The sequence below is a fragment of the Haliaeetus leucocephalus genome, unplaced genomic scaffold (assembly GCF_000737465.1).
Source record: "Haliaeetus leucocephalus isolate CR32 unplaced genomic scaffold, Haliaeetus_leucocephalus-4.0 Scaffold284, whole genome shotgun sequence".
Classification (NCBI taxonomy): domain Eukaryota; kingdom Metazoa; phylum Chordata; class Aves; order Accipitriformes; family Accipitridae; genus Haliaeetus; species Haliaeetus leucocephalus.
Genome location: NW_010972720.1, coordinates 2,399,406 through 2,415,676, shown reverse-complemented (window position 1 = coordinate 2,415,676; position 16,271 = coordinate 2,399,406). Strand labels below are relative to the sequence as shown.

At 37.3% G+C, this 16,271-nt stretch overlaps 2 protein-coding genes across 3 annotated transcripts in view; one reads left to right on the top strand and one right to left on the bottom strand.

Annotated features, from left to right (window-relative positions):
• Positions 1 to 212: 212 nt before the first annotated feature.
• Positions 213 to 12,473, bottom strand: CEP44 (centrosomal protein 44kDa). 2 transcript variants are annotated; one of them, XM_010569965.1, is made up of 10 exons: positions 12,341 to 12,473; positions 11,581 to 11,728; positions 10,450 to 10,596; positions 9,392 to 9,499; positions 7,848 to 7,979; positions 7,262 to 7,471; positions 3,561 to 3,630; positions 1,494 to 1,621; positions 1,197 to 1,234; positions 213 to 395 (listed from the first exon to the last, which is right to left on the bottom strand). In XM_010569965.1, the coding sequence occupies exons 1-10, from the start codon at positions 12,427 to 12,429 to the stop codon at positions 338 to 340; spliced, it is 1,128 nt and encodes a 375-aa protein (XP_010568267.1). In that variant the 5' UTR covers positions 12,430 to 12,473; the 3' UTR covers positions 213 to 337. The 2 variants fall into 2 exon arrangements, with proteins under 2 accessions (XP_010568267.1, XP_010568268.1); XM_010569966.1 differs by having other exon boundaries at positions 7,848 to 7,976.
• A 3,423-nt stretch (positions 12,474 to 15,896) lies between these two features.
• The window catches only part of FBXO8 (F-box protein 8), an 18,729-nt gene continuing 18,354 nt past the window's right edge, over positions 15,897 to 16,271 (top strand). Inside the window, exon 1 of the mRNA XM_010569963.1 lies at positions 15,897 to 16,102. The gene's annotated coding sequence lies outside the window, so the exon portion shown is untranslated. The remainder of the gene's footprint in view (positions 16,103 to 16,271) is intronic.

Genomic DNA, 16,271 nt, shown 5'->3' with positions numbered 1-16,271 from the left:
CCACAGTCCTCAAGCCTGCACTTTAAAACACATATTACTTAGCACACTGCTAACAAATGTCAACACAAAAATACACTGCTGTAATGACTTCACTTTACAAAAGCAAGGGGAGGGGGGCAGAGAAGAAGCTATTCGAACAGTTTTTAAAACAAAAAATTGGGGCCAAGGGGAGGAAAATCAATACACAGATGCATTAGAGAAAAATATTTATTCAAAGGAATAAAAGGACTGGTGATCATAACAAATTTGATATATTAAAAATTTAACGCTGTACAAACATACATATTAGTTCTGATATCCATAAGTCTACAGGGACCAGGTCTGAAAACCTGTGCTTTCAGGTCTTCTCAGAGGTGTTGCTTGATGTTTTCAACAATTCTGAGGTTTCTTCAATTCTGAAAATAAATTTTTTTTACACACACACACTTACTAAAATACAGTAAGAAATAGCTGACTTGCCTTTAACTTTCTAATGAATCCAAAATACTAACAAGCAGCATGAAACCTTAGGCTTCCTCTCATCCCCCCTTTTCCTCTGCAATTGGTTTGCATTTTAAACGTCTACCACATATCAAAAAACCCCATATCAAGTAACCCACACAACAGAATTAAATCACAAAAAAGACTACAGCTTTTTTCAGACCAGGTACTTATAGAATAGAAATCTCTTGCTAAAGAAACATTACACAGGAATGCATTTCTCTTCAAGTGTAATAAAAATATTTCTTACATAAAAAACTTTCATTACAGATTGCAGGACTAGTATCAAATATACTTTAATACAGTTATCACAATGATTAGGCTGAAATTGGTTTAACCTTTCCTTAAACAATAAACAACAGAGTTAAGCTATTGTAGTTATTTTTTCGGGAAGAAAAGTTGCAAGTACCAGGGAATTCCTATCAGAAGATAAATAATATCCCTATTCTTTGTCAACCAGATTCTAAACACTCTTTAATCTCTAGTTAATACTATTAAGAATGCTTTCTATTGCCTTTTAGAAACCAAAACAGTGACTCATCCCACAAATACAGAACTGTAAGTGGATTTATTATCCAGTGGAGTCATAAGGAAATGCCACACCTGATGTAGAGACCTTTGAGGTTTGGAACACATATGTACGTTCTCTATATGCCTTAGTCCAGTACGACTCCCTCCTGGGAAATGAATTCCTGCTGCCCTCTCCTATTACTTACATTTTACTTATCCTTTCCATTCTTTGTCTTGTTGTCTCCTGCAATTTAAAAGCAACAAAGTTAGTGAACTCTTCAAAGCTAACATTCTTCAGATGGACTTTCAACCTGAAAAATTCATAGAGAAAATGTGACTTTAAGCACTGTTTACATATCAAAAGGATTTTTATGAGACAGGCCTAGATGTAGTTTTGCAGTTTCCTTGTTTTTCACTAGTAGTATAAACAACTAAAACTAATGCTTACTTGTTCTCTTGACCTCAGAAAGGAAATCACCTAAGCATTTGCCAGTTTTACTTACCTTTGAAACATCTGTCAAATCATGAGAATTAATGGTCATGGCTTTGGGTGATGGGTCTGTGGATAATAGTGAACTGTATCCAGACCACTGATGAAGACTCTCTGGCATCTCCTCCTTCCTCTCTGTACCTATGGAGAAATACTCATTTTTGTGTCACCTTTGCCTTTTTGCTCTCTTATTGCAAGGTCAGCTATCAAATAGCTTGATTTACAGTATGTAATAACAGAATAGAATGCATTGTTTAGAGAGGGAAAAAGAAAAGCTACTGGTGAGGGTCCAAAATAGGTTTCTCATTTTCTTAAAACAAGGTAAGTACAGTATACTATGTATAACAGACTGGGTCAAATATGTAATAATAATTTCAAGTAGTTTACATTATTTTTATTGTAAACTGCCTGTTCAAACATGTCTTTAATTTCTGCTAAGTAACCTGTCTTATAAGCAGCAGAAATATAAACAAAATCATCACCTTCTTGCTTAGCTTAAAATTTGTGTCAATCTCTTGCTGTTTCCCTAATTCTCCTCCTTTTGGGACAGGTTTAGCATCCATTCAGCAGAAACAGACTTTTCTTTTACTTTGGGAAGGCTTTGATACTCTTTGCAATTTTAGAGTACTATTGTCAGGGAAGAGAATTTAATACTTAGAAAAAAAGTGTTCCCATACCCTTATTTTTAGTAAGGCCACCTTTGGAACATGTTTAGCTACACTATTCTGTACATAAAACCATATTAAATTATTTTTACTCAATTAAAATTAAAAATTGTTTCTTCTGTACAGCTCTGATTCCTGAAGAGCACTACAACCAAAAAGAGCATCAAAGCATTCTGAGTGGTGTACATCTCAGATAGAAGAGTTAAGACTGGCCACGTAACTTGTATGCCTAAAATTTCCTGACTCATACTTTAGAAAAACAGGAATAACAAATTCAGAAGAATTCTAGAAGTCTGAAAATATGAAAATTCTCTTTTAAAGACCATCAGCCTGCTTGCTGACTATGAAGTCCTCAAGTGTCAGTAACATACCACTAAATTTATGAAAGGAAGTAAACGTTGCAAGCTTTCTAAGGTCTGTAAAAAGAAGGTCCCATTTCTGAGACTTCAAAATTAAAACAAACTTTGACATAACCAAGAAACTGCCTTCCTAATTTCCATGGAAACTGGATTACTGAGATTCGCTTTTAATTTCAATACAACAGCCCAACACTGGACAAAAATGCCTAATAAGTGAGAATAGGAAATAGAATATCCTCCTTACTACTGGTGGTAGGAATAACAGCTGCCATAGGGGAAACAGGCCAAATTAATAAAGAGAACGATACAAGGTAAGGGCTAAAGAGCTACCATTGATGAAGACAGAAGAATTACTTATGGCCTGGGGAACGTTTTTAATTTCTTTCCCACTTAAGGAGGTTTCATTTACTACTTGTATGTTATCAAAATTAAGTTGGAAATGGAAGAAAAAGATTTTCATCTTGCTCTTCAAAATAAGAAAGCTTAGCAAAAATGCTATACAGATAGCTGCTAACTGCTTCAAAAGGGATGAAACTATAGAAGTTCAACAGTGATGTGAAAAACAAAATGGATTATAATGAAAAAGCCATGATTTGTCCTGAGCACCATTGTAAAAGTAAAAAACATCGTAAATGTGATACTATTTTGATTATAACAAACCTGTAACAACAAATATAATTCCTTTTGTGCTTATGAATAGCTTATTTTTAAAACATAACTTTTTAAATTGCAGATAACATTGTTTTTCACAGCTTTAGCTATAGCACCTTAATTAAATTTGCATCTTTGAGATTTTTAGTAGTTATTTGTAACTATTAATTACTATGCTATATATTTTCATTAATGCTTTAAAAACTATTTCAGTAAAGTAAAGCTTCTAAAGGATAAATTACAAACATGAAATAACTAGCAGGTTAACTTCTAATTTGCAGTATGCATTTAAACTCAGAGGTCACTAAATTGCAATTCTCTACATAAAAACCCTGATTTTAGTCAAGATCATCAAGAAGTGTTTAGCATATGATGTTAATTAAAAAGAAAATCATTAATACCCACCAGGAGAAACTGGAATCCTACTAGAAGTACATTCTTGACTTACATTGCCAAACTCTGTAGGTAAGTCTCTCTGAAATACAAGTTTACTGCATTTTAGCCATACATCCTGTTTAAATCATCTTGACTGAAGAAAAGTATATTTAAGTACAATTATGTATGCATTTGCTACACCATCCAGGTATGTTGGCACTGCACAAATGTCTACAGGACTAAAAAATCCAAAATTTCCATACATATGTTGCATTAAAAAACTAGTCCATTTAATAAGGCCTTTTTTAACATCAATATTGCATTTGTAAACAGCTCAAAACCAGGTCCAAATATAGTGCATATAACTTAGGTATGAGTAGAATGAACAATCAGTCTGTTCTTGGCCTGTGCTAACAATTACATCTTGACATTGGCTGCCATTACCCTAACAAAATAAGCATGCCTTCTACTCCTGGTTGATATTCAGGAATGCAGCTCCTCAGTCCTAGAAAAATTACCCTATAGATGAACTGAAATTAATTCCACTTAAATGCTTAGAATTCAAAAGCCTATTTTAAGCTAGTTTCTCAGGCTCCTAAATGGGAGAGGGCTCTTTTAAGAAAGGTTCTCAGTTTAACTCAATCTAGCTTAGAAAAGGCTGTTCATAAACAAGGAAAAAAATTAATATTGTACTAACAATAAATGGTTTTGAGTGCAATTTTCTAATTTCAAAATTAAAAAAAAACAACACTCAAACACCTAGACTTTTTTCACCAATGAGCTATCGTTATGATTTGAAATCTCAACCTCTGATAAAGTATATCACTTTATATACTGGAGTAACTATATCAGTTAACAAGGGAATATTATACCCAAATAAGTGAATGAGGGAGAAATAGTAGGTATTGTGTGGGAAGAAGCTGGAAAAAACTGTAATAATGGATGCCTCTTAAAAAAAAAAAAAAGTTATGTGCACTGACTACTTCTGCTCAATTCCTTTCATTGAAATGGATTTGGTAGCTTTCAGACTTTCCCAGAACTAAATGCACAGCTGCTGCTACTTTGGCAGCAGTGCAAGACAGATCTTCGAGTGCTCCTGCTATGTTGGCTAGATGCCAAAAGTTTCCTGAAAAATGCAAGAGTAAGAAGAAACGAGTAATTCTGAATTGCTTCTCTATCTGTGAAGCACAACTTGGATGGAATCTCATGAAACAAAGAAGCAGCAATTCTCTGGCCTAAAGGATTATTTCCTTGCGGTTTTCAAATGCCTACTGCAAAAAAGTTAGGGTTTTGAAGACTTTTTTTTTTTTTAAATATAAAAACCAGCTTATTTTGCTTTGAAAAAAGACAAGCAACAATGCCACACACAAACTACATTCAAACTTGTCTCTGCAGATGACTGCTTTTAGTAACATGCAGCACAGAAATATAATTATCTTACTGGAAATATTTGAGTGATATTGATGTTAAGTATTTTCCAAACACTATTCCAAACCTTTGAAGAACAGCAATAAACATGTTACTGAAATAATAATAAACCAAATTTACAGAAATAAAAGCAGCAGCCTAGTCTGAAACACAAGCTTTCCCATGCTGCTACCGTCACAAATGCAACAACGATCTCTTGAAAAGAATATACTTGAAAGAGGAAGAAAATTGTCTATGGCTGTTCAGCTGAAGGCTTCTTGAGACTGCTAGCAGAAGAAAACAGTATCATTGGTGGTGTTATTTGGATACATGTCCATTGATAATTAAATTACAATATCCATAAGAAATTGATTTCAAATGGTAAATCACTCAAGCCATTACTGACCTGAAACTGTTTAAAAAAAGTGATTAAGAATGTCAATCCTTATCATTTGAGCTACAGCCTTTATAAATGACCTCGTGATCAGTGTGAACGCTTCTCCATTTCAAGACTTTGCATAACTAGCACACTTTCAAGGCACACAGAAAAAAACATCTTGTATACAAGTATCAGTGACATTTTCAAATTTGCAGGGTGTGCTGGTTTTGGCTGGGTAACGTTAATTTTCTTTATAGTAGCTGGTATGGGGCTATGTTTTGGATTTGTGCTGAAAACAGTGTTGATAATACTGAGATGTTTTCATTACAGCTGAGCAGAGCTTACATAGAGCCAAGGCCTCTTCTGCTTCTCACCCCACCCCATCACCAAGTAGGCTGGCGGTGCACAAGAAGTTGGGAGGTGACACAGCTGGGACAGCTGACCCCAACTGACCCAAGGGATGTTCCAGATCGTATGATGTCATGCTCAGCATATAAAGCTGGGGGAAGAATGAGGAAGGGGGAGGACGACTGAAGTGACGGCATTTGTCTTCCCAAGTCACCGTTACATGTGATGGAGCCCTGCTTTCCTGGAGATGGCTGAACACCTGCCTGCCGATGGGAATTGGTAAAAGAATTCCTTGTTTTGCTTTGCTTGCATGTGCAGCTTTTGCTTTACCTATTAAACTGTCCTTATCTCAACTCAGGAGTTTTCTCACTTTTACTCTTCTGATTCTCTCCCCCATCCCACCAGAGGCGAGGGTGGGGGAGTGAGCAAGCGGCTATGCAGTGCTTAGTTGCTGGCTGGGGTCAAACCACAACACAAGGCCAGCCACACACACAAAGCTCCTCGTTACAAGTAAATTCAACATTTTCACAACTACAGAGAAAAATGCAACACTGATCAACTATTTTCCACAAGAGTTTTCAACTTCTGGAAAGCATCTGACAGCATTTGAAGGATACACAAGATACACATGCAAATACACTTTGTAATTAAGCATGTGATCACAGAACTGATGCTATGGTTCACTGCATCTCAAAATATTTACATGTGTACATACATGAAATGATACAATGTGTATACAAGGACCTTTCAACAGCATGAAAAATAGCATAAAGTCTTAATGCAACAAAATACTTGATTTACTCTGACAAATATGACAAATGTGGCCACATTACAACTGTAGCACTTTCACGCATTTAAAAATGCAACTAATGTCATGGACAAGAAATAGGGAGGGGAGGGGATTGCAAAAAGGAGAAAGACCATTGATTAGGCTAGAAATTTCAAAGAGCCACAAACTAAGAATAGGACTAAAATAAGAATCAACTTTTCCATTCACCTTGTATTTTCCATTGAGCTAGCCATCTATTTGTGTCAACGATAGTTATACAGAATGAAGACTTAGTCTTCCAAGGGGAATATCCGTATCTGATTAGAGTTTGGAGAATTAAAAAAATAGATATTCAACTGTATCAACAGCAACAACATTTACAGACCAGTATAAGAAATCCAGAATAATGCAGACCAGAATAAGGAAACCCTTAAATGTGTCACTAACATCATGAAACTTTCAATTAGAGAAACATTACGCTTTCAAAGACAGCATAATTAAGAGTCTTCAGAAGCTTCCTTCTACAAGTTTGCTAGGAAATAAAAACATACACAGTCATTACGAATGAAAATAGACTTAGCTATACCTGCTGTACCTGCAAGAAAACAATTTCCAATTGAGAGCTTTGCTTCACAGAGCATGAGAAAAAAAACAGAACTTAACAGTTAAGAGAAAAATACCACCAACTCCATAAACAGCAATTCCATCAGATCACGCCTTTAAAAATAGTGAAAAATTATACATCAGGAGGCAGGAAGAGCAGAAACAGGCTGACAACATTGTGTCTGGGTAACTTTTCTTAGAGAAGAAAAACAGAAGTTGACATACCTTTTTGGATTGCAACAAAAGTTCTGTTTCAAGAAGCAAAACTCGACTCAACAAGTTATTCCAGTCCTTCTCATCTATGATCACCTTTCCTTTCAGTTTCTCTTCTAGAACACATAGTTTATCTTCCATCCAATCTAGCTTATGAAGCTTTTCCTGGCAATCAGCAAGCTGACTCTTTAGGAACTCAATCTGAGAATTATCTTCTATGACCTGAAAATATGGTTAAGAACACATTTCCCCTAATTTCAAAACAGATATAATTTATCATTTGATCAATGAAATTAAGTGTAATCTTCCTCAAGTTCAGTAACCACATTCTGCTACATTAGAAAATTATTTTTCGTTCAGAATTGCCATAATATGCCTGTTCATGGAACTCAGCTTTTAAAAGAAACTGTTGACAGAACTGGTTCTTGAAAGGACAGTACAATTTAACTGACTTTTTTTCAACTTTTTCAATATATTTATTACATAGCAATTAGTTATACTTAAGGAGCAGCTATCTTCTTAAAACCTTTATCCCTTTAGAAAAGCCCTGTAAGAAAAGTTAAGAATACAGACAGCATCTTAAAATAAAAGTTCTTACTTGTTCACATTTAACTTCCACAACATCACGGTCTAGGTACAATTCCTCTTCATTACCTCCCTGTGCTGGAAGGGGTAGTGGATGAAGGTCACCATTAACTTCATTTCCTGAGTGCCGTTCTACTTGAGGCTTCTTTTGAGTATGTTAAAAAAATAAATAAATAAATCACTGGTGTTATTCATTACAAGAACATTTCAATTCATCAGCCAAGTAACTGACACAAAAGACCTATCATTTTAGTATTTATATCTGACAATCTTATCCCAACTAGCTGCAAAACACAGAAAGCAACAGCAGGCAGCTTAATTTAAAAAAATCACATAGACAAGAAAGAGCTGTAAAACAAATATGCACACACTTTACCATATGTACTGTGTACCTTGGTTCCCTTCCATAAACAGTAATGAAGGTATTAATGTCCTCTCTTATTGTAAGCATTGTTAGATTTCTAAGTGTGGTTCAGGACGTATGAATCTCACTGCATGTTTTAACATATGTATAGACATCAAAACCGCCACTCAAACATTGAGAAACAAAAGTTTAACTAGGAAGATTAGAACTCTCTCTTTTCCTTGACAACTGTCAGCAAAATAGCCCTACTAGCTACACATTTAATTTCCTTTGAATGCTTCCCTTAGAGAGAACAAAGTATGAGACAAATTTTGCCTTTCTTTCCACATGGATCAAGTTCTATGGTCACTACCTGCCACAAAACAAAATAAATTACCTAATGATTAAGAACCCACAATTACTAGTTTTGTGCAGCACCTTAAACACTTCCAGATTCCTAGACATTTTAGTGAAGCTAAAACTCTCTTCTAGAGAATACACTCACATATATCCCCATTCAGTTCTACTATTCAACAACCAGAAGCGCCAGATAAATCATTCCAAATATTTTCTTTGTGAAGTTTTCCTCACTGCTACAAGCAGCATTTTCCTTCTAAATAGAAGTCACCAACATTTAATGGGCAGTCACAGTCCTAAAAGTTTTGTGCAATTTTAGTTCGCAACCTTTTAGCAGAAAAATACTAGGAAAGCTGTGTCCTCCACAGGTCAAGAGTAGCATAGCGCATAAAATCAAGTGTTACTCTTGTAAAACCAAAGCCAAGAGGAATACTATGTTAAGAAATCTTTGTTGAACACATTCAGACAAAATAACAAAAAGCTTTTTGAAAGCACTGCAATGTTAGGCCAAACACACTTCAATCTCCAAACAGGATGTATATGCTTTTTCCAATTGTATCTTCATTTTCATTGCTGCCCTCTGTTTGATACAATTCAAACAGCAAATGACAGTACTAGATCATTACCACCAAGACTTTGAGGTCAACTACTCAGAAAAGAGAGAAGCAATATCCTTTGTATTTCAGCTATTATTTCCATCAACCACATGTTGGGAGAAAAAAAACCCACAAAACAAAACACAAACCTAGTCTGATCAAGCATTAAAACCTAAATGAAAGCACATATTCCAGAAAGAGCCTGACTTGCTACAAATGAGATTAACCTTTAGACACAAAACATAAAAACTATTTTCATACCTGTTTGGAATTCAGATCACTGCCACTAGGATCAGCAAGGACATTATCACAATTTGACCATACTTCATATTTAAAAGATCTGAGTTTTTTCCTCGTTTGGGATTTAACCTTCCAAGTGAAGAAAAAAAAATAATTATGCTTCTAGCACAGGAATATGGGGGGGGGGGGGGCAGAGATGGACAACAAGGGGACAGGATGACACACCCCATTCCTGCCATCATTAACAGGCAGGAATATTGCATGGGACAAACTCATTTAAACCTCTGCAGTACAATAATGTCAAAAAAAAAAATTAAGTATGACCCTAATTTACAGAAAAAACAGATCTGGAAGTTAATGCCGTATTCATAAACTCATTAATGCCTACGCAAGGCTGCATCAAAGCTGGTCAAAAATAGAAAAGACAAGTTGCACCAGAGTTGAAAGACAAATACAAAAAATACGTAGTTATGCCCCCAAAAGTGACAAATGAAGTATACAGAAGTCCTGAAGACTTGTTATAAACTCAAACGAAACAAAATCCTGTAAAATACGAAGACTGAAAATTCCTTCTATTAAAGCACAGATTGATACACAGAATAAACCAATAAAAAAATGCCTTAACAACGTAAAACAAATGATTAACGAAAACAACCAGATTTGAGATGTATACCACCGAAATACAAACAAGTGTCATGCTTAAATTAAATGTTACCAGAACTTCAACATATCAGAGGAGTTTGCTTTGTTTTTAAATCTACCTGCAAAGTCTATTGAGTTAAATAAACATTCACTATGTCAAGAAGTGTAAAAGAAAATATATCACTTATGTAAAGATACCAAATACCAGATTTATCTTCATTCTATTTTTTTATTTATACTATGAAGCATTTGCAGCTTCGTGTCTTTTGTGTACCTGATAGTACTCAAGCATCTTACAGTGGAACTTCATACTAACTTCCCCTTATTTTGACCATCAGCAAAGTTGCATTTTCAAATAAACAGGTCTTCAGCTTCTACCTGCAGCAAGCACGTCAAAAGAAACTTATCTTATAATAAAGTTACCATTTAATCAGTACCTTATTTGAGTTACTTAATTCTTTATGTTTTTTCACCACACAGTTGATAATGTCACAAACAATCTGCATTTTTCTTTCTGCAAAGCCAAACTGAAGAAACTGCTGCTTTGTTAAAATTGGTTTATATTGAAATTGATCTCGAAGAAGCTGCAACAAAGTAAGAGTTTATTTCACTTTCAAAAATCACCAGGCAATTTGCTGCAGAAATGGCATGCTCAGGTTATTTTTCTACAATCTTTTCTTTCATTCTGCACTTCAGCAGTTAAACCTTTTCTCATTTGGTTATTTATATACTCTCAGCTGGTTCTTCTAACTAGACTTTAAACATACCTCTTCTAGAAATATTTCATTCACATCACTCTTGTAAAGTTTAACTCACAGTCTTAAGATTCATGAAATAAATTACTGTAGACATTAATATTTAAAAAGTTAAACAAAAACTTTCCAAAGTGAACACACAATAAACAGTTGTATTAATCTCAGCAAACGCATCAGAAGGCTAAGTAAGGCTCCCAAAGACCCTCTTTGTAAATGAGCCTCTGTCCTCCTCAGATGGAAAACTAGTCTGAATAAGCTAGTATTCATTAATACATCAACCTACCTTTTATAAAAATGTGCTTATGGATATTTTTAAGGATAGCTCAAGATTATTTTCATTCAGTTAAGAATTTTATTCCAATTCATCAACTGTTAAGTATTGGACTTTATATATTGATATGGCATAGTGTTTTAAAATAGCTGTATTTCTTAATTGTCCTTTCATTACAATTATTAAAGTTTGCTGTGATTTTTTTTTTTCCTGCTATGATTTCTTAAGGTCACTCTATAAAACTTACTGTGTAATAAATATTTTGGTATTCTTCAAAACTAACGTAAAACAATAATATTACTGTTTCTGCAATTGTTTCAAAATTGAGATTTGGCTAAAAACATCCATCCTTATTTTCATTAAAATCTAAAGACTTGCCACACAGTTGCTTACTACTCATCTTAAATCCTAACAGAATTACAATTCATGTTCATTGCCAAAAATTTTTTGCACTTTCTAGTAAAACTCAAACTAAATGCTTAATTTTTATGAGGCCATACTCAAAACTGTGTCTCTTCTGCAAAGAACATGAAGACACATACCTTATAAATAGCTTCAATAAAACGCAAGTCACTCTTTGCTGTGAGTTCCACGTTGCACTTTACCAAAAGTTCTGCTATGTAAGTTGAAAAAGATGTAAAAGAATAGCTGATGATAGGTAAAAATGCAGCTGGATCACCCTTTACTAACCTATTGAGAAACAAAAGTATTTTACACAGCAGAAAATAACAAAAGCCTTTCATCGCATGAATTCAAACATCTAACTTGAAAGGTGTTTTAATATAGCCAGCATATTATATCCAAGTATCTCCTTCATTTTATGGGTTTTTTTCCAGGCATATCTCATTCAGCAGTCTTGACTGTTATCTGTAAAATGCTCAAAACAACTTTTGTGATCCTCATATAATTTTAACATTGTCAGGTCTAAAGCCCACCAGCATTCCCATCTCAACATTCAACATCTTGGGTTTTTTAATCTTTACAGGATGAAATTTCCGAAGAAAGTTTTGCTAGCACTTACAAAGAAATTATAAAGGTGAGAGATTAATCAAAGAAAAGAGAAAAACAGCAGAAGAAAGAAGAACAAGATAGTGATACACTTCAGGATTATTCTAAGGATTGCTCAGAATAGCAAAACTGCATCCTTTTATCTTCCAGTTCACATGTATCAAACCCCAACTTCCCACAGACATATACTTTGCTTACTCATCACTGGGTGCAATGCTAATATTTATACATATCTTGTTTACATATCCTGCTGTCATCAAGTATTAGTATAAATTTAGTCACACTGCCACTTACACTGTATAATCCACATCTCTTGGATAATTTAACAAGCGAAGTCCTTGTTCTATTTTTCTTAAACTTCCTTTTAGGTCTCCTGTTGCCATTATTCCAAACGCTATTCTTCTTTCAGATTATGAAATAAATGTAATATAGTACATTCTCCTTAAAAAAAAAAAATTATGTACATAAAAGTTACAAAATGCAATAGAATTATCACTGAAATTCAAAGGTTTCTGCTCCTGTTTTCTAGACACTACTATTTCCAAAGTGTTACAACACAGCGCAGAGCTACGGCTCGATGCCAATTAATATCAGCCATCATCTTCGTGCATTCTAAATAGGATCAAGTAGTAATCCTCAATCTGATCAACTACTAAAGATCTTTAAAGATAAAGATATCTGAAAGCATATTAAGAATTTAGGTCTGGCTAAATCCACTAAAACTGAGTGAAAACAAGTTTCTTCACGGTTTCAAAGGAGCAGAGACTCCATAAGCAGTGAAAACTGCTGCTTATTCTTTTCTTCACCTGGCCCCAATCTCACTGGCCAACAGAGCAATGTGTGGATGTGTAAGCGTCAGAAGACAGGACTAGCAACTCATCACAGACAATACTTCTCTATTTAGATGATCCATTAAATACACTTAAAATTGTTTAGGGGGAAGGGATAACAGACTGCCTAAATATTTCAAAATAGGTGCAAGTTTATTGGGATGATAACCAAAAGGTCTCCATTTAACTTCTACATTGTAACACATAAGTTGAGAACCTGCTTTTTATTTATTGAGGGCTTTGCTTCACAGAAGCAAGAGACTCATCTAGGGACTCAGTATAAACTACAAAAAGGTGACTTTCTCCCTGCAGAACTATCCTGCAAGGAAAAGGAAACTGAAGATTGCAAGAAAGAAAGAAAAAAAAAAAATAAAGGGGAGGGGGAACAAAACAAAAGAGAATCAGCAAAGCATGAAATAACCATCATCCAAACCAGTTTTTAGATCTATCAAGGGGATAAGTAAGTACAGGAAGCTCACACTTTTAATACGTTTTACCACACAGAACTGATTAGTAAATTCTCAAATGGAGGAAGAATACTGGCAACTCCACCTGGCTGGCAGACAGTAAAATGAAACACCTGAAACAGTACCTTCAAATATCAGTACTAGCAATTATCTTAAAAAACCTTGTCCCTCACTCCATTGCTTAAAAATACCTTTATATTTAGACACAGCTTATAAGTACTATTTGCTGTATCTTGCAACTGTTTGTTTATAAACAACCAATATTAGCTTTTCTCCAACACAAGACTTTAAAAGTACAGACCAGATGATAGCCAAGCTCTTAAGTCACAATTGAAAACAAATGGCTTGCATCTTAGCAATCTGGACAGACCGATAAAACTTTAGAAAGTCTGTTAGCAAACAGCCAAACTCAGTGGGTTTTGAACGGTTTAGAGAAAAACCAAGGCAAAAAAAGAAAAAAAAGAGTTAGTTAAAATACAGAAGTACAGAAAGTTGACACCTCACAAAAACAGTTCTCCTTCCTCACATCCTTGAGATCTGCTTGTAACTGGCTTAATCCTCTACAGTACTTCCCCCAAAATCCTCAGAAAAAGTAATGATTTCAGCTATAAAGCCTTAGAACAGAAACTTACTGTTCAATTTTCCACTAGAACTTGGGAGATAATTGCCTGCCACTGTCTTCTTACCAGAAAACAAATACTTGGAAGCCTACCAATCCAAGCAGTGAAAAGGCATTGCCTGACAGCCTATACATGAAGAGATATCCTCAAAATACAGACTTCTATATCATTTCTCTTGCTGACACGAGATTCAGACTAAAAGACCAAACGCTCCAAAGAGATTATGTCTAGCATTGTCAGAAATTAACTCTGATGGATACTCCAGTTTTCAGCTTTGTTATTTGGTCCTACTCATTAAAGCAATGAGTCTTCTTGAAGGGAACTTCTTGACCACAAAGTTCACTTATAGTAAAAAAAAAAAAAGAAAATACAGTTAAAGCTTGCACTCACAATTATCTGGGTTTGGTTTTTGTTGGTTTTTTTTTCTTTCTTTTCTCTTGTGCCTCTATGGTGTTTAAATCAGCTATCTTCAAGGAGATGAAGATCTTCACATGTGTTCTGCCCTTGTTAAAGTATTTTCTTCCTATAATTACAAGGTTCTTCCTCTTTAATCATTAGGTTCTGGGTTATTAGTCATGCCAAACATAACTACACAACACTCATTGTTAAAGGCTAGAGACAATTTAACCTCACGTATTTGGAAACTGAGGCAGCTATTCTTCCTGCATGGCCTTACAAAGTGATCCACCCTATGGTTTTGCCAATTTAACCAGATCTCAAGACAAGTCTCAAATAGTCTGACATAAAACTGAAGCTCTAATCTGCAGTGCAAATACTTATAGAAGACACTCTCACAGGAATTCATTTAATCATATAGGCAGTTTCCCAAAAGTATCATCAATCCTTTCTACACCAGACCTCTGGATGTAAAAACTGGCAACTACTGTCACTACAAACCGACTAGCTCAAGAGATCATAAAAATAACAGAGTTAAGTTGGTAGAAACTACTTTAACATCTTGGGAAGGTGAACACTATAAAAAAGCGGCACACAGCTTTTGCCTGTAGGAATTCATGACGAAACACTTACAGAACATTGGCTATCCAGAATAAAAATGGGTATAACAAAGCATTAAGAGACGATAACACAGAACTGCAAGTGGTTTAAAGAACTACTCTCAAAATTGCATATGGTATTCAAAGAACTAATGAATGTCAAAAAAAAAAAAACCCAAACGAACACCTCACCACCAAAAAAACCCATACAAGTTACCAAGTATCTTAACACTGTAAACACTGTCTTTAAAACGCCTAACAAAAAGTCTTCTAATTTCTACTACTTGTATTTAGACTCTTCTTTACACGCGGCGGGGAGGAGGGGATCACACCGTTACGCAGAGATGCAAAAACGTCAAGGACAAACACTGCGCTTGGCTATCGCGCCAGCTGCAACAGACACGCTTCCAGCACACAGGATACTTGCAAACGAGCGACCCGCGCAAGGAACTGCGCGTGGCGGGCCGGTTGCCCTGGGCGCCACCGAAACACCGGCGGAAAAAAAAAAAAAAAAAAAGCAGCCCTGGCTGCCGTCCCGGGGCCGCGCCGGCGCCCTGAGGCGAACTCGCAAGAGCGGGGCCGGGGCCGGCTCGCCACCGGCCCTTCCTCGCCCCTAGACCAGCCGGAGACCGGGCGTCCCCCGCTCCGCCCCGGGGCTCGCCGTCCCTGAGGAGACGGGTGGCCCTGGGCTCGGAGCTGTGCCGCGCCGCCGGCCCCCGCGGGGGCCCAAACCCCCACCCCCAGAGACGTCCTGACGCTCACCCGCGCCAGCCGCTGCTGCGGGAACCCTCTTCCCGGCCGCCCCGGGGCGGCGGGCGCACCCGCTGCCTCCCCTCAGGAACCCGCCGACCGGCGGCGGGCGCAGACTGAATCTGCCGCCGCCAGACCCGCCGGCCGCTTCCGCTTCCCGCGCGTCCCTCCGCGGTGACGTCACTTCCAGCAACAACAGCAAACGTCAAACCTGCCAGGCGAGGAGACGGGGCGGCGGCGGCGGCCTCCCTGCGTGCCGGAGGGGCCTGCCTGGCTCCCGCCGCCTCTCCCCGCCGCCGCCGGGGGCTGCTCGGCCCCTTCCTGCCCGGCGAGGCTCACGCACCGACTCGGGCCGGGCTCGTCGCGGCGGCGGTTGGGACCCGAGCTCGCACAGGTAGGGGCCCCGCGGATTCCCTCAGCGGGGCAGGCGGGGGCGGATGGACGGGCGGCGCATCCAATCGAGAGCCGGGCCCGTTGGAGCGGCCCAATGGCGCGCGGGGGCGGCACCCGCCGGGCCTGGCTCGCCGGTGTCCGCCGAGACGGGGGGCGGCCGTGCCCCGGCC